This window comes from Rattus norvegicus, chromosome X (assembly GCF_036323735.1).
Source record: "Rattus norvegicus strain BN/NHsdMcwi chromosome X, GRCr8, whole genome shotgun sequence".
Lineage (NCBI taxonomy): Eukaryota > Metazoa > Chordata > Mammalia > Rodentia > Muridae > Rattus > Rattus norvegicus.
Window position 1 is genome coordinate 52,487,207 of NC_086039.1, and position 18,772 is coordinate 52,505,978.

The window sequence follows — 18,772 nt, forward strand, 5'->3', positions numbered from 1 at the left end:
AGAACATGTTAGAAAACTCAAGTATAATCATAAACTTCAAATTGAAATCATGAAGTCTAAATGGGTAGGTTTTGAAAGCCACCATAATGTAACTCTAGTTTGTGTTGCTATGCGATCTTATATAAATAACAGATAGGAATTTGCTAATAGGACATCATTTGATATGTGTCACTCATTTATTCATTTAAAATAAAATATTTCTAAGTATCCTAATGTACCAGACATTTGGCTAGAATGGGAGGCATTGGAGGACAGAAACAGTTCATTTCTGCTTCCTTGGAGCTCCTGGTCTAGTGCATGAGAGTGTAACAATTTTATCAGTAGAAATAAGTCTTTATGTGTTGGATTTGAGGAATGAATAAAGCATCCCCATTGCAATGGAGTTGCCACCTGTACAAAAAGCATGCATATAGGATTGGGAACTCATTTACTTATGACTAAATTATTTTTCTACTGACTTGATAAAAAGTTCTGAATGTTTCCTATGTTGTATCTGTTTTGGTAGGCAAGGAAATCAGTATTTTTTTTTTTTGATTCTTTTTTTTCGGAGCTGGGGACCGAACCCAGGGCCTTGCGCTTCCTAGGTAAGCACTCTACCACTGAGCTAAATCCCCAGCAGCAAGAAATCAGTATTTTTTTAATTAGGAAATCTACCAATAGATTTGCCCACCAGTAGTTTTTTCTATCTGGAAGTTTAATCTAGAATGATTGTACACAATATTGTATAGTGAAAGAATTTGAGGGGAAGCAATTTGGAGGATGTATTTCTAAATGACCAGAGTATATACAACAACTGTGAAAATAGGATCAACTATGCAAGACCTACAAAGTAATCAGTAATATAGATAGTAGCCTGGAGAGAAGCAAGAGCCTGGGTCAAATGAATAATTTGGTAGTTCCTAGACTGGTAGGAAAATCCACATGCCATTCAAATAAGTCAGTAAGAGAAACCATTTTTAGAAGGGCTGTTAATACTGGCTTAAAAATACTTCCTTTGAGGCTTTACTTAAATGGAAAGATTCTTAATGCTAAATGGTGGATTAGGAGGAAAACATTGCTAGAGCCAAAACCCTAGGACATGTTTCCATTCCATAATTGCTTCTTTTCCTCTATACAAATTAAATTGAAAGGGGAGACCACTATGATCCAGTTTGTTTTCAACCCTGTAATTATCGCTGGGTTTTTAGGGATTCACAAGGATAATTGAGGCAGTTCTGGCAAATGATTTTCTTAAGTGCTCAGTACTTTTACTCTTATGGATTCCTTTGATTTATATGCATTTCACAAACACACATACTGTTGACATTTTAGAATATGCTAATAATAGAGAAAGAATTGATCATTGTGCCCGATGCTTTATGTTAAGGATATGCCCAGCCAACAATTGTTGCTATATTTGGCTTTTCTCATTAGATTCTACAAACACATGAATGTAAACATACAAAAGATAATGAGTTAGAAATTAAGAAACCTAACAGCAGTTATTAGAACTTGAATAATAAATGAAGCTTGTGTTTAATGACTTTATAACTGGAGAGCAGGACATAAAAGATTCTTCATCACTATGATGCCCAATTTGTGTTTAGATGTATTGTGGTAGTTTGTCTTGGGGCTTTTCTAACTTATACTGAATGTTTAAAATCAATGAATAGATGTTACGCAGATTGCTTTTATAAGCCTTTCTATCTCATTTATGGGTCTTTCCATCCTCAAGATCTGGGAAACGATTCCTTTTCTTGATAACTAATTTGTAGTAAGAAATAAAGGTCTGAAGAAATTCCTCTTACTTTAACGATTCTTTTTTTTATGTTAGTGTACAGTATAATTTCCCAAAATTTACTTTGAACCTTTTACAAGTTAGCAACCAACAATGCCTGGTGATATCATGTGTCCATTTATTTTCTATGCAGCAAGGATGTTTAACGATGCATGAAACAAGACATGGGAAAAACTGTCTTCAAGATATTTATAAGAACAGTTGGTATAACTTCTTTGTTTTTATACTAGTGTTTTCTCAAATGCACACACACAGGCACACACACACAGACACACACACAGAGACAGAGAGACAGAGAGACAGAGACAGAGACAGAGAGGGTTTTGATATTATCTTACATGCCTACACAAGTGACATATATAATAAATATTTCATATACATATTTCATATATATATCAAAAAGAAAAATAACATACAAAACTCTTTGAGTGATGTGCTGTCCCCTGTCCTCCATTATAGTCACGTTATTTAAAAAAAAAGTTAACTCATAGCTTCACCAGTACAAACAAATCTTATCTAAGTAGTTATTGAAGAATTACATTTGATACAATGTTTACCAGTTTTGAAAATTTTGCCACATTGTACGGCCAATTAGAAATGATACCAGAGTAATATAACATAGAATTCCTATTAAATAAAACTAGAGAGTTTGTTAAGGGGCTACTCTTCTCCTCTCCTCTCCTCTCCTCTCCTCTCCTCTCCTCTCCTTTCCTCTCCTCTCCTCTCCTCTATTCTTCTCTATTCTTCCCTATTCTCTACTTCCCTTCTCTTCTCCTCCTCCTCTTCTCCCCATTCCTTTTTTCCTCTCCCGTTCATCCATCCATCACCATTGGTACTGTTTCACACTAGTGATCAAATTCAGGGATTTTTCACATGGTAGCCACTTTTTCTGCCACTGAACTTCACCCAAGCTTATCTCCTGGAAATTATTTTGAGTAATGATCATTACTAGTTTTCTGAGTTAAATTTGTGGTAAGAAAAATTGATCAGCATTATGAAAATAATATTTTCAAATTTGAGTGGAATAGGGCTGGATGTGGTTATGAATGCCAGGAATCGGGCAGCTGAGGCTGGAAAAAGGATCTCAAGTCCAGAACCAGCATGGACTACATTGTAATTAGATCCAAACGTCCCCTCTTACATAAAATATGGTGAATTGTCATAGTGTCTCACAACATTATACATATGATCAGTTTAATGTTAATAAATGTCTATTTCACCAACTATCAATAAAACATAGCAGCAAGGTGGCATAATTGCAAAATTTCTCCCGTAACTTTACTATGCAACATTTCCCATGAAAATAACCAAACATTCCCAAAATAAATTTAGATTAAGATTGCTATTTTTAAATGTATGTATTTACTGTGGTGATGGTGGGGACAGAGCCTTGGTTCACACCACACAGGTTACCTGCACCACCCTAAACCCAAGGCCCAGTTCCTTGCTGGTAATTCATTCTTTACCTCCCAAATGAAAGTCACTTTTATTTTATTGTTTTTGCACTTTTTTGTAACAGAAAACCACTATCCTGAGTCTGACTGGGGCTGAACTATTGAGACTAAGGAAAGGAACAAGCCATGGGCACAGTCCTTGTCCCTATTGGACAAGCACCCCATCCCCAGGGAACAAGTTCCACCCAGGCCAGCTCTCTGCATGCTGGCACATCACTTAGCCATACGGGTCAAGCCCTACCTTATCTCTAGCCTACCTGGGTAGGTGGATAAGGGGGCCTTAGATTGATGGATGTTTATATAGAAAGTAGGTTGATTTTTATTTTATGTGCTTTTGAGTTACTGTTGGAAGACTAATCATAAGCAGTTTCTAAACCAAATCAAACCAAACCAAAACAAAAAATCCAACATGTAAAGAACAATAAATGTTGGGTCAAGATGGAAAAAATAAAAATATGTATTTGTAATTTTAAATAAAAATATTACATACGTTCCCTTTTTATTTTCCTGTTTCCAACACCTCTCATTTCTGCCCATCTCTTTTAAATTTATGCCCCCTCTTGCTTTACTAGTTGATTTTACATATATGTATAAATGCATAGATATGTAAATTAAACTAGATGAGTCAGTTTGATATTGCCCATATGTATATGATTTCCTGTGAGTTCTAATTTATTATGCCCATCTAATATGTTTTTTCTCCATTCCTTTTCTTGGTACAAACTAAATCTTGTCTTCTTCCATTGGAAATAACTTTTTCCCCATCAACAAATTTCCATTATAACTACAGGCTTCCCAGCCTAAGCTATTACATTCATTTAATTTCCAAGATGGTTTCTACTTAATTTTTTCCACTTTAATCCAGAATTTCCCCAGCCTATTCTCCCTGCATGCAAGGATGACCAGCAGCTAGTCCAATGTCTGACACATGGAAAGTGCTCAGTAGACAGTAAAATATAGAGCAAAAAGGTTTTATAGGCTTGGAAATACTAATATAAAGCACTGGCTTTCAAAACCAATCAACTAAGAAGAGCCAACGAGTGCTTGCTGGGGAGCCTGGGTTTCATACTCAAAATCCACATTGTGAAAGGAGATAATCAATTCCTGCAAATTGTCCTCTGACCTCCATACATGCTCTTTCGCATGTGCACCTGATCCTGCCCATGCTCATGTGTGTACGCGTGCACACACACACACACACACACACACACACACACACAGACACTCACGTACACATACACACAAACACACACACAGACACATACACATACGCACAAACACACACACACACACACACACACACACACACACACACACCCCACAATTAAATAATTGTATTTGAAAACTCCGGTAAATTAAACAGTACCAGGGAAGCATACATTTTAATCAAACCTTTCTAGTACATATTCCATCCTATTTTCTCATTGCCTTTATTTTAAATGGTTGTGTTGTCATTTCTATAAATATATGCATACATACTTTATCCTGATCTACCCACCAAATGTTTCTTTAAATACATACTCGTGCAGCTCCAAAGAAATGAGGAGTTTTAACTTACTTATCTATCCTTTCTAATATTCTGTAATAAAAGCCACTATATATTTGGTTATGTGGACTATGTTCCAAGGTGAAAGATCTAACTGTACTTAAATAGTATGTCCAAGTAGTGAGTTATATAACCATGATCACTTAATAAAGAACAATCTTGTTTGTCAGACAAGAATTCCTTTTTAGCAGAGAAAGGCCTATTTGTTTCCTTAAGAAATCAGAGCAAATGTAGGAAAACAAAAAAACAAAAAAACAAAAAAAAAAAAAAAAAAAAAAAACAAAGACCAAACCAAGAACTGAAAAAAATCTGTGAACCTAGAAAGGGTTAGCCATTGATTTTAACAAACAAAAGTATATTTACTTTAGAAAATTGTATGCAACAGTATTCTTTAAAACAGTCCAAGTGACTTGGGAGATTGGTAGATTACTAGCATAACTTGCAAAATCATTTAAACAATTAAACAAGCAAGTATAATTTTAAACATATATGATTGCAGATTTAATATTGAGCACCCTATTTTAGAGCATTAAGAGATTTGTGTGTGTGTGTGTGTGTGTGTGTGTGTGTGTGTGTGTGTACACGCACACATGTGCACACGTATGAGTGGGGAGAAAGGGAGAGGGAGAAAGAGAGGGACAGGGAGAGAGAGAGAGAAGTGTGAAAGATAAGTGTGCGAAATATGTGGGAGTGGGTGTGTGATCCCTTTGGGTAACATTTTCCATTGAAATTGTTTTTAAAATGGAGAGGAAAGGCATACTCACACATATGTTAATAGATACTACTAATAATGATAAATTTATATCACTGTTATCAATGAGATAAACACATGCAAATAAAATTTCATCACAATTTGATATTAATAAATGTCTCATCAGAATAAATTGATACTATAAATATTTTTAATTCATTAGAAAATGTTTGCTTTGGGACAGAAACCATCTAATTCTTTTTTTTAAATGAATCTCTTTTTTTAATGACAATCATGATAAGAGCAATTATCAAATAGCAACAGTGAACATTTTTCCTTTGTATCTCAAGGAAAAAAGTTACTAGAGGAGTTTAACAGACTTCCTAGTTCTTGTGGAAAAAGAACTCATTAAAAGTACAGACGTGGTTTCACTGTTTTTATTAATGAAGCATAATAAATGTTTAATGAAATCAAAATAAAATGGGACCAAGAGAAGGAAGAGGCTAAATGGGGTTATTAAAAATTTTGTTGTTCATTTCAAAGACTGGCTCCCTTTAGTTTTATTTAGTTTGCAAATTACTAGCAAGAACTCTTTAAGTCTTTTTCGAAAAGTTGAATCTATGGCACACTTAAAGTCTGGAGATATGTTATTGCCAAGATATACAATCACTCCAACAGAAAAGGTAGAATGAAATTCATCCCTTTTCCCAGGGATATAGATCTAAACTTTTGAGGAGAGGACAGGTGAGAAAGCAGGTTGCAGAGGCATATGGGGAGGACTTGATCTTAAAATTAATATATAATTCCAATTTTTACTTTTCTCATTCTGAGCCTTTCTGGTGTTGAGTCTCGCCTCCTATACTTCTTATTCCTTACTTTCAACTTGGCCTTTCCTCAAAAGTGCACAAAGCTTTAGCCATCTTTCAGTCTTCCTCACTGTCCTGTGTAGCTTCTCATGCATGTATGCAATCTGGATGGAAAAATCTAGTCTACAAATGAGCTGAGCTGTTGTGTCCTGCTCTTAGACCTACTCTATACCTTGGGAATCTGCTCCCTCTAGATTGCTTCAGTTCAAAAACTAATTGTGAAAATGATTTCAACTAGCACAGAAGAAAAATGACAAAGCAGTAAGAGTTTGTGAAATGTCACCACAGAATTCTCCTGCCTGTTTAACAACTATGTTCATTGTCTTACTTACACCTGATCAACTAGTAGACTGAGTCAATTTACTGTATTTCTTATGTAACATGCCAAATTTCATTGGGCATTTTCTCATAAGTGTGGGCTTTTAATTTTAGCAGGGTCATTGCTTTTCTGCATTTGTCACACTTTATTTTCTGTTCTTGTATTTTCATACAACTTTGGAAAATGTATAAGTAGACTGACTATTCTAAAATTTATTCACTGTGTCTCATATTTTTCCACCTCTAAACAATTGGCACCTTTCTCTTCCTAAATTTCTTTTTTTTCTTCTCCTTAATTTAAGCAGCCTTAAAAGACTTAGGCATGTAACAGTGTTCCCTATTAATTGAAAAAGGAGCTAAGAGTGACACAATTGTTATCAAACAGACATAGCTCTTGCTCTTCCCCTGCACCCTCCATCTATCTTTAGTTGCCCGCACCTTTGTCTCATAAGCATATCCATTTTAAATACCTTCATTTGCCTGTACTGGCAGTCTCTGAGATTCTGATCCTGAAGGCTTGGCAAAACATTCTTTTGTGTTTTGAAAGAGCTCCCTTGGGGAGCCTGATATGTGCTCCTAATTAAGCATGGATGCTTAAATATTGAAATCAAACCACAAAAGCTTTTCTGACTATGCTGAATTATCCAGTAGATTTACTTATGATTTTCATTCTGTCCAATACTAAAACTAGATGTTAATTGCTAGAAAAGTAGATAAGAATGCCTATGACAATAGTATATTAATATGATATCAAAGCTTAGAAGTTTCATGGGTAATGAATAATTCAGTACTTAAAATATTTATACACTATAGAATTAAAATTAATGCTTTTTACTGTGTGAATGAAGTTGATTGAGACTTTACATTTAATTTTGTAAATTAAGTGCTATCTTTTTCTGCCTCATAAGCTAAGCATGAAACAGCATATGCAATTTTTATTTCCTGTTTGAACCATCATTTTTCTCTCTTATGCCTTATCACTGAAAATTTTTCTTAAGTAGAACATACACTGTAAATATTACTCCCGGTTACAAAATCATCTCACATAAATCAATGCACTATTTAATGAGGTCTTCTTTTCAAAGTTAAAAAAAGGTTTTGATTTAGGATTCCACATAAATGAGATCTAGAACTAACAATTTTAAGTCACCAGTCCATTTTTACCTATACAATTCTATCTCTTATCTGCAATATGGAAATAATAAAATCCTTGTTGGTTCTTCAATTAGGCTGTAAAAGTCACCATAGGTATTAGCATGGAGGTATAGAGCTGAGATCAAAAGCACCTAAGAGTTCTGACATGGCTTTGTAACAGGCAAGAAAAATCCCTTAATACAAAAGAGTCATGATACTTTTTTCTACAACCTTACTATATCAAGCAGTGTCTCTGCATAAGCACTATTACCTTAAGTAAGCACTTCTTCAAGACAGAACTCTGTCTCTCTACAGAAGTAGTGAGTCAGAATCTACAGTTTACTAAGCTCTCTAGGAGTTCCTTTTTATTATTTTACATCTATTTTCAGAATTCACTCATAAATAATTGTTATTTGGGTAATATATTTATACTTTATTACACAATATATTTCAGTCTTTTCATTCAACTAACCCACAATACCTCTCAAGTTTAAATCTTCTTCTACAATCCTGAGTCTTCTGGTTTACTGAATGCAGAGGGTTCTTGTGTGTTTACTGTGAATCCTAGACAGTTTTAAAACTGTGAGTTAATAGGAGTGTTGACTCTGACCTCATAGGTAGCAATGAATATCCTAGTAAGAGCACCAGTGGAAGGGGAAGCCCTGGGTCCTGCTAAGACTGAACCCCCAGTGAACTAGACTATGGGGGGAGGGCGGTAATGGGGGGAGGTTTGGGAGGGGGACACCCATAAGGAAGGGGAGGGGGGAGGGGGATGTTTGCCCGGAAACCGGGAAAGGGAATAACACTTGAAATGTATATAAGAAATACTCAAGTTAATAAAAAAAATAGGAGTGTTGAACATGATCTCTAACCATCATCCCTTTCTAAGTGCCTCCATACTTACTCTTTAGGTAAGTTTTCCCCTTAGGGAGTCTAACACATTCTTGCATGATTCTAGTTGCTTGCAAACCTTGGTGATTTTATTTAACATTTTATAGTACTTTCAGACTTTTCTTTCCTAGATCATTGTCAAATTTCCAGTTTAGCATCAATAAGTTACTTCCTAGATGCCTAGGATTAGCTCTGTTGTCTGAATGAACAATAGTCCCTCCTTGCTTCGGAATAGCTCAGTAACACAAAAGGCTTGCTACTTCTAGACTTAACCTATAGAGGAGGAGATCAGAGGGGAGGATTGTGGGAGGTGATGACCAGGAGGGGGCAGGGAACACAATGCAAAATGAATAAGTAAAAATTAATTAATTAACTAATTTTAAAAAAGAATGATGTAGCAGAGGTGACTTGAGACCCATAAACTGTTAGGAAACTGAGCTCAAAACTGACCCCTGAATAGTTTCTAACAATTGTCAATAAATACTTATTCAGCTTTTTTTAAAAAGGCATTTTTTTTCAGAGTGGAAAGACGGTTCTCTGTCTTTCTGTCTCTCTGTCTCTCTGTCTGCCCCCCCCCCGAGCCTCTCTTTCAACCTTGTTCTTTCTTCCCTTTATTTTTTATTTTTATTTGTAGTCAATGTCTTATGAGCACGGGCTGCCTTGAAATTGCTATGTAGTTAAGGATAAATGTAAACATTCTGACCCTTACACCTCCAGCTCTAAAATGGAGGAGGTTTTCAGGGGAATGCCACCCCACACAGTTAGAAATAAAGGTTTCTTCAATTGACTTCTCATGAATTACAAACACCCTAAAAACGTAAGCTATGCTCTGTCTATCTACTATACATTCCCATTGTTACAACTTTGATTATACTCACTCACACCTTCCTAATAGCAATATCAAACTCATCTCTACGGTCCTGAGGATGGAGGTTTGCCTCAAAGGTCCTTGAATTTCAACTGCCTCTTGCTGCCCCTAACTCTCCATGTGTTTAAGTCCAGTTATGAACTCCCAAACTCCCTTAGACTCCCTTTGTATTATTCCTACTATGGATCTCATCCTTCATCTGGTCTACCATGTATTTTAAAAGTTGCTTTCTCTGTCTTATTGTATATAAGAAATGATCACTCACAATTGTGATGACTTACTGCCTAAAATCTAGAAAGTTATACTTCCTTTTATGATTCTTTTAGTGTTCAGTGATACCATAGTGGTGGCTTTTATTGAACTAGATTATTTTCATCTCTTTCCTTCTTCTTGTCTTTCTATTCCTTCCCTTCTGGTAACCTATTTTATATTCATTCATTAACTGAAGAGATACTACCTAAAATTTCTTATGCACCAGATTCTGAGTGAGAAACACAACTGAATATATTTATATGAATGGAGACACAGTTTGTTAAGACTTGTATTTTGTTAAAAAGTGATAGTGACCATTACCTACAATGGTGATTGGAACAGGTAGTAAAGAATGGCAAGTTACTGTTGGGTCAAATGACATATTTCCAAGGGATCATCATGTGTTTGTGAGATCATATAACACGAATAGTCAGGACCATGGTCAAGACAGAATTTTAAAGTTGAAGAAGCCATGCTTTCCTCTTTATTGTGCTGTAATATGATCATCATATGAAGAACTTGTTTTCACTTTTGTTGATTTGTGGGGTTATTTAATTGTAAAAAACTATGCTACCAAAATTCTTGTATTTAAAAGGCAAGAACAAGAGCTACACAGATTGCTCAGTTGTTATGAGCACTTATTGATCTTGAAGCTGACTCAGGTTCTGTTCTAAGGGCAGTTGCCATACTCTCGCAGCATGTGTCGGCACATTCATTTGGGTGGTATATGTAAATTCATGTAACCAAATACCCATACATATATAAATAAATAAAAAGTTTTAGAAGTGATAATAAGAATAAAATAGTTTGGTGCTGATGGAGAATGAAAATAAAGAGAGCCAATTTTTTTTATTAACTTGAGTACTTCTTATATACATTTCGAGTGTTATTCCCTTTCCCGGTTTCCGGGCAAACATCCCCCTCCCCCCTCCCCTTCTCTATGGGTGTTCCCCTCCCCAACCTCCCCCCTTGTCACCCTCCCCCCAACAATCTAGTTCACTGGGGCTTCAGTCTTAGCAGGACCCAGGGCTTCCCCTTCCACTGGTGCTCTTACTAGGATATTCATTGCTACCTATGAGGTCAGAGTCCAGGGTCAGTCCATGTATAGTCTTTAGGTATTGGCTTAGTCTCTGGAAGCTCTGGTTGCTTGGCATTGTTGTACATATGGGGTCTCGAGCCCCTTCAAGCTCTTCCAGTTCTTTCTCTGATTCCTTCAACGGGGGTTCTATTCTCAGTTCAGTGGTTTGCTGCTGGCATTCGCCTCTGTATTTGCTGTATTCTGGCTGTGTCTCTCAGGAGCGATTCTACATCCGGCTCCTGTCGGTCTGCACTTCTTTGCTTCATCCATCTTGTCTAATTGGGTGGCTGTATATGTATGGGCCACATGTGGGGCAGGCTCTGAATGGGTGTTCCTTCAGTCTCTGTTTTAATCTTTGCCTCTCCCTTCCCTACCAAGGGTATTCTTTTTCCTCATTTAAAGAAGGAGTGAAGCATTCACATTTTGATCATCCGTCTTGAGTTTCGTTTGTTCTAGGCATCTAGGGTAATTCAAGCATTTGGGCTAATAGCCACTTATCAATGAGTGCATACCATGTATGTCTTTCTGTGATTGGGTTAGCTCACTCAGGATGATATTTTCCAGTTCCAACCATTTGCCTACGAATTTCATAAACTCGTTGTTTTTGATAGCTGAGTAATATTCCATTGTGTAGATGTACCACATTTTCTGTATCCATTCCTCTGTTGAAGGGCATCTGGGTTCTTTCCAGTTTCTGGCTATTATAAATAAGGCTGCGATGAACATAGTGGAGCACGTGTCTCTTTTATATGTTGAGGCATCTTTTGGGTATATGCCCAAGAGAGGTATAGCTGGATGCTCAGGGAGTTCAATGTCCAATTTTCTGAGGAACCTCCAGACTGATTTCCAGAATGGTTTTACCAGTCTGCAATCCCACCAACAATGGAGGAGTGTTCCTCTTTCTCCACATCCTCGCCAGCATCTGCTGTCACCTGAGTTTTTGATCTTAGCCATTCTCACTGGTGTGAGGTGAAATCTCAGGGTTGTTTTGATTTGCATTTCCCTTATGACTAAAGATGTTGAACATTTCTTTAGGTGTTTCTCAGCCATTCGGCATTCCTCAGCTGTGAATTCTTTGTTTAGCTCTGAACCCCATTTTTTTTTCTTTTTTCTTTTTTTCGGAGCTGGGGACCGAACCCAGGGCCTTGTGCTTGCTAGGCAAGCGCTCTACCACTGAGCTAAATCCCCAACCCCTGAACCCCATTTTTTAATAGGGTTATTTGTCTCCCTGCGGTCTAACTTCTTGAGTTCTTTGTATATTTTGGATATAAGGCAAGAGAGCCAATTTTTAAAATCAAATTTTTAACTTACTGATTTGGTAGACATGGATACAAATCTGTTATGAATAATATCTATGAGCAAGTATAATCTGTGTATTGTTAGTGTGTTGCCTGCAACAAAAGAATTTGAAAGCCATTTAAATTTTAAAATATAAGTATCTCAAGTTCTTACATTGTATTTAAAAATTGGCAATGTGTTATTTTTCTTAAAAGTTCTACATTATATTTTAAAATAGGCTTATAGAGAAAGAATGTCGTTTGTGTTTTTAATAATAAAAGTCATTGTCACATACATGGTTGTAATTATTTTTTTAATGGAACAATCTTCTGATACTTTACTCTTAAATTTTCATTTAGGATAAATTGTAGAAGATATGTAAGCTTGTTACCACCAATGACTCATAAAACTGTTCTGGTAGCTATAGATTATTTTCAGATTTATTACTCTACATTAGAGGTTTTTTGATGGGTTGCCCTGAATGCAATTAATTTTCAGTTTTATGTGGCTTTATAGTGCAAAATAGATTGGTGCAAATAGAATTTGAAATAAATGTCTGTAATATAGTAATTACTTTTATTTTAAAAGCTCTAGAGGGTTTTAAAAAATACTATAGCAAAGTATAAGTGTTCTTTTTCACCTTTGTATTGACAACCAAGTAATACATCCAAATACTTGGTTCATGTTTAAATTTTACAACACTTCATAGACTATTAAACATAGAACATCCTTGTGGGGACAAGAAATCGAATTTGCTCTTGAGAAGGTTTCCAACTAATTGATTTGTAGGACATGATAACATCCTCTAGCTGACAAGCTTACAAAACACCCCCCAGTCCCTGAGCTGAACTGAGAGTATGCTTTTTTACTAACATAAAAGCTGTCTTTCTGTCTTGTATCCATTGGATGTGTACATGTTAGGTTCATTGAGCAACTTTCACTGTAAGCATTTCTATTACTGTCTTTTTCGGTGTAACTGCACATCATAGCATGTTCTTTAAACTTTCTCTCAGATTAAAGGACACCGGGTTTCAGTTTTGTTTTGTCTTTCTGGTGGCTTACAGGAACTCCAGGATGGCATTGGTCAGCGACAAGCTGTTGTCAGAACACTGAATGCAACTGGGGAAGAAATAATTCAACAGTCCTCAAAAACAGACGCCAATATTCTACAAGAGAAATTAGGAAGCTTGAGTCTGCGGTGGCACGAAGTCTGCAAAGAGCTGGCAGAAAGGAGAAAGAGGTAGGGTGTCAGAGTCTTTTAGCAGAGCTACACTGTTCTTGAATATGAGTTGGTTTCATGAGAGATTATAATATGGGTGAAAGGTGCTAATGTCAAGAAGTGCATCAAATATCAATAGCAACAATAACATTTTGCCTTTTTCTTACATACGCCAGTACATACTTGTGGCTCTCTAGTTCCTTTTAGTTGTTTTATATGTCCAAATTTGTGCTAAAAATCATGTGGGGTTGTCTAAATGTGACTCTCTTCAGTGTATTCCAACTTTAGCCAGCTCCATCTCAGGTATTTTTCCTCAAAAGGAAAGGATCAGAAAAGGCAATCATAAATGACTATTTTGTAGGAAAGCTGTGCTTAGTAAGACTGTCATAGCAATGCTTATGGTTTTCACTGTAAAATCATGATTTATTATTAACATTTATTTCAACTTTATTTGTTACTACATTCTTGAAAAGGTGCTTAGGTCAAAAATGTTCAAAAAATTTTATTGGATATTTTATGTATTTATATTTCAAACGTTATCCCACTTTCCCAGTTCCTCCCTCTCTCATCTCCCCTCTGCCTGCTTCTATGAAGATGTTCTCTCCTTTTTGCCCACATGAAAATGTTCAAATTTTAAAGGAAGAAGAAAACCAAAATAGAAAATGATTGCTACTGTACTCAATCAACATTTAACTTTCTTTTGGAATGTATTGAATATACCTGAAGCCAAAATGCAGGCTGTGTAATTGGAAAGCACATGAAATATATACAGGAAATTTGAAATTGTGCTACCAGTTATCGAATCTAGAGGTTCTTGTTCTATAAAGAAGGTTTTGATCTTCATTTATCAGTGAAAACTTAGTTATATGGTTGTCACTGCATCCTAAATGTGATCTGCATACTATGTACGTTTGAATATTTAGGCCTAGAATACCTCATTGATGAGCATCTTTGTTTAAGACATATTAAAATGAGTGTTTGGAATTTATATCCAGTGTCCTTTCCCACATCCTTACTTTCTTTACTGATATTGCATGACTTATAAATAATGGAGAATTCTTAATGTGTACAAAACAGACACATGATTTGACATGCATATGTATATGTACACACAAAACTTGACAAAGCAAAAAATATAATCATCTAAATATATTTTTACATTAAATCTTGATCTAAATTTTTTATTTACTATTAAGATATAGTAAAGAATGAAAATCTATTGCTAAATTAATTCCTGAGTAATTAATACCCTTTTCCTTTGGATTGAAATATTAGTATAAATCATAAAAGGATTTCATTAATTAAACAACAAATATGTTTATACACGAACTCTTTGAAAGTTATATAATGTTACTCTTGAGGATTGGCTCAGTGTAGTATAAAATAAGATTGTAAAACCTGATTAAGCTAATAATAATGGTATGCAATATTACAACATATATATCATGAAGACCTTATAATGGTGATTAAATTGATTGGAAGATTTATTTAAATATATTTTGGTTCTTGTTTTTATAAATACCTGACTATATAGTGCTTGGACAAAACATATTTCCTTTTATTCTGATAATGTTTGTCAAGCTAAGTAATTAAAATCTTGTAAGTTTTGGCTTCTAAGTGGAAGTTATAATTTATGAATAAAGATGGGGAAATTTATCTGACCACCCATAAAGCTCTGAAATTTTATATTCATCTAATTTTGTAGAAAGTGCAATCTGCTGAATCTGTTGCCAAATATTACCCAAATTGTAGGTTAATTGCAGTTGGGATTTGTCTATAATTGGTTAGAAATTTTTCTCTTGTTTCACCAGTTTAACCTGTAGTAAATACTGTGATTTATACTTTAAAAGTCAAGATCAGCTTCCTTAAGTTTTTAAAAACTTCAGCTTTTACAGTCCTCTGTTTCATTTTACACTTTCAAAATAACTCTTCATGTGATGTTTTCCAATCACATCAGTTTTGTGGCTGAATTCCTTGGAAAGTTTTGTGAAATGTAAATATACATCAAAATAAGTGACGGGTTCTCCCATCCATTCACTGCTATTTCAAAGTTTGTAGTAGCAAATGTACAAATGAAATAATGTTTCAACAAGAATATATTACCATAAGTAATGTAAAAGGACTGCAATCATGAAACAATTGTTATTAGCATATTTTCAGTATAAGACTGATGGAGTTTAAGAGAAAACAGAAGTTACTTAGAGCACCAGTGCAAAAGAAGATGCCTGTGCTATATAAAACTAGCACTTTTCTTTATTATGCCCATTAAATTAGAAATCCTGATCATTTCATTGGCCAAGATGCACATAAAGAAAGTAATTTTAATCATAAATATAAAATAACTATTTGAAACCTTATTGCTATATAATTTTGGGGTTCTCTCTGATAGTACAACAAACCCTAAATGTTTAGAGGAAATTTTTCTGAAGTGTTTAAGTAGTGGCAAACATCTATTAAATATATAAGTTGCATAAAACATACTTAAGCTGTTCTTTCTCACATAAGTTACCTGTTTCTTCCATCATGCAGCAGAGATGCCTAATACTAGATACAGGCTTGAGAAGGATAGCTATGATTTTAATGATAATGTATACTCCAAAAAACCTTTATAAACAATGAGATGCCATTTAAAATGAGTTTTATTGGTTGGGAGACTTTTAATGACTTCTTCTATTTATTTAGGGGATATGGGACTGTTTAGATGGTTTATCTGACCCTGATTTAACTATGGTAACTGGTATATGTCTAGAAAATTGTGCTTTTCCTCCAGATTGTCCAGCTTTGTTGACTATAGTCTTTTATAGTAAAATATGATAATTTTTGAAATTTCCTCAGTTTCTGTTGTTACGTCTCCCTTTTCATTTCTGATTTTATTAATTTGGATACACTCTCTGTGCCCTCTGATTTGTCTGGCTAAGGGCTTATCTATCTTGTTGATTTTCTCAAAGAACAAACTTCTTGTTTCTACTTGGTTGATTTCAGCCCTGAATTTGTTTCCTGTCTTATATTTCTCTTGGGTGCATCTGTTTCTTTTTGTTCTAGAGCTTTAAGGTATGCTGTCAAGCTGCTAGTGTATTCTCTTTCCAGTTTCTTTTGGAGACACTCAGAGCTATGAGTTTTCCTCTTAGCACTGTTTTCATTGTGCCCCAAAAGCTTTGATATGTTATGCTTTCATTTTCATTAAATTCTAAAAAGTCTTTAATATCTTCATCTTATTTCTTTCTTCTCCAAGTTATAGTTAAGTAGAGCATTGTTCAACTTCCATGTGTAGGCTTGCTTTCTGTTTGGTTTTGTTGTTGTTGTTGTTGTTCTTTTTTTTTGTTATTGTTGTTGTTATTGAAGACAAGCCTTAGTTCATGGTGATCTGATAGGATGCATGGGATTATTCCAATCTTCTTGTTTCTGTTGAGGCCTGTTTTGTGAACAATTGTATGCTCAATTTTAGAGAAGGTACCATGGGTTGCTGCGAAGAAGGTAAAATCCTTTGTTTTAGAATGAAACACGTTATAGATATCTGATAAATCCATTTGGTTCTTAACTTCTGTTACTTTAACTGTGTCTCTGTGTAGTTTCTTTTTCCCCACTCTGTCCATTAAAGAGAGCGGGGTGTTGACATCTTCCATTAATATTGGGTGAGGTACTATATATGCTTTGAGCTTTAGTAAAGTTACTTTTACAAATGTAAGCACCCTAGCATTTGGAGCATAGATGCTCAGAATTAAAACTTCATCTTGGTAGACTTTTCATTGTCTGAGTATAAAGTTACATTCCTTCTCTTTTTGATAAATTTAGTTTAAAATCTATTTTATTTGCTATTAGAATGGCTAATCCAGCTTGTTTCTTAGGATCATTCGATCGGAAAATTTCTTTCTAGCCTTTTATTCTGAGGTAGTGTCTATCTTTGTCACTAATGTGTGTTTCCAGTGTGGCGCAAAATGCTGAGTCCTGCTTACATATTCAGTCACTTAGTCTATGCCTTTTTAATGGGGGGATTGAGTCCATTGATATTAAGAGATATTAAGAAAAAATGATTGTTGCTTTCTGTTTTTTTTTTGATGTTAGAAGTGTAATTATGCTTGTATGCCTATCTTCTTTTGGACTTATTTCATGCTTTTTAAAAGTCCAGGGCCAGATAAGATTAGTACAGAACTCTAGCAGACCTTCAAAGAAGACCTAATACCAATACTCTTCAAAATATTCCACAAAATAGAAACAGATGCAACACTACCCAATTCATTCTTTGAAGCCACAATTACTTATACCTAAGCCACACAAAGACCCAACAAAGAAAGAGAACTTCAGACCAATTTCCCTTATGAATATTGATGCAAAAATACTCAATATACTTCTTGCAAACCAAATCCAAAAGCACATCAAAACAATCATCCATTATGATCAAGTAGGCTTCAACCAAGGGATGCAGTGATGGTTCAATATACGGAAATCTATCAATGTAATCCACTATATAAACAAACTCAAAGAAAAAAACCACATGATCATTAGAAGGTGAGAAAGCATTTGACAAAATTCAACACCCTTTCATGCTAAAAGCATGTGAAAGATCTGTATGACAAATACTTCAAGTCTCTGAAGAAAGAAATTGAAGATCTCAGAAGATGAAAAAATCTCCCATGCATGTGGATTTGCAGGATTATTATAGTAAAAATGGCCATCAAACAAAAAGCAGTCTATAGATTCAGTGAAATCCCCATCAAAATTCTAAGTCATTTCTTCCTAGATCTAGAAAGAGCAACTTGAAAATTCATTTGGAATAACAAAAAACCCAGGATAGCAAAAATTATTCTCAACAATAAAAGAACTTCTGGGGAATCACCATCCCTGACCTCAAGCAGTATTACGGAGCAATAGTAATAAAAACTGCATGGTATTGGTACAGAGATATGCAGACAGATCAATGGATTAGAATTAAAGACCTTGAAATGAACCCACACGTGTACCTATGGTCACTTGATCCATGGTCACTTGATCTTTGGCAAAGGAGCTAAAACCATCGAGTGGAAAAAGACAGCATGTTCAACAAATGGTGCTGGTTCAACTGGAGGTCAGCATGTAGAAGAATGCAAATTGATCAAGTGTTATCACCTTGTACATAGCACAAGTCCAAGTAGATCAAAAACCTCCACATAAAAAACAGATATACTGAAAATAATAGAAGAGAAAGTGGAGAACTGTCTTGAACACATGGTCACAGGGAAAAATTTCCTGAACAGAACACCAATGGCTTAGGCTCTAAGATCAAGAATTGACAAATGGGACCTCATAAAATTGCAAAGCTTCTATAAAGCAAAGGACACTTTCAATGGGACAAAATGGCAACAAACAAATTGGAAAAAGAACTTTACAAACCCTATATTGATAGAGGGATAATATCGAATATAT

The 18,772-nt window shown here is 35.1% G+C and overlaps 1 protein-coding gene across 12 annotated transcripts in view; it reads left to right on the plus strand.

Annotated features, from left to right (window-relative positions):
• Window positions 1-18,772, plus strand: part of Dmd (dystrophin) — a 2,367,748-nt gene that overhangs the window by 1,417,109 nt on the left and 931,867 nt on the right. For all 12 annotated transcript variants that reach the window (XM_063279795.1, XM_063279798.1, XM_063279800.1 and 9 more), the window contains one exon: window positions 13,218-13,393. In XM_063279795.1, the coding sequence (XP_063135865.1) occupies window positions 13,218-13,393 (176 nt within the window). The remainder of the gene's footprint in view (window positions 1-13,217; window positions 13,394-18,772) is intronic.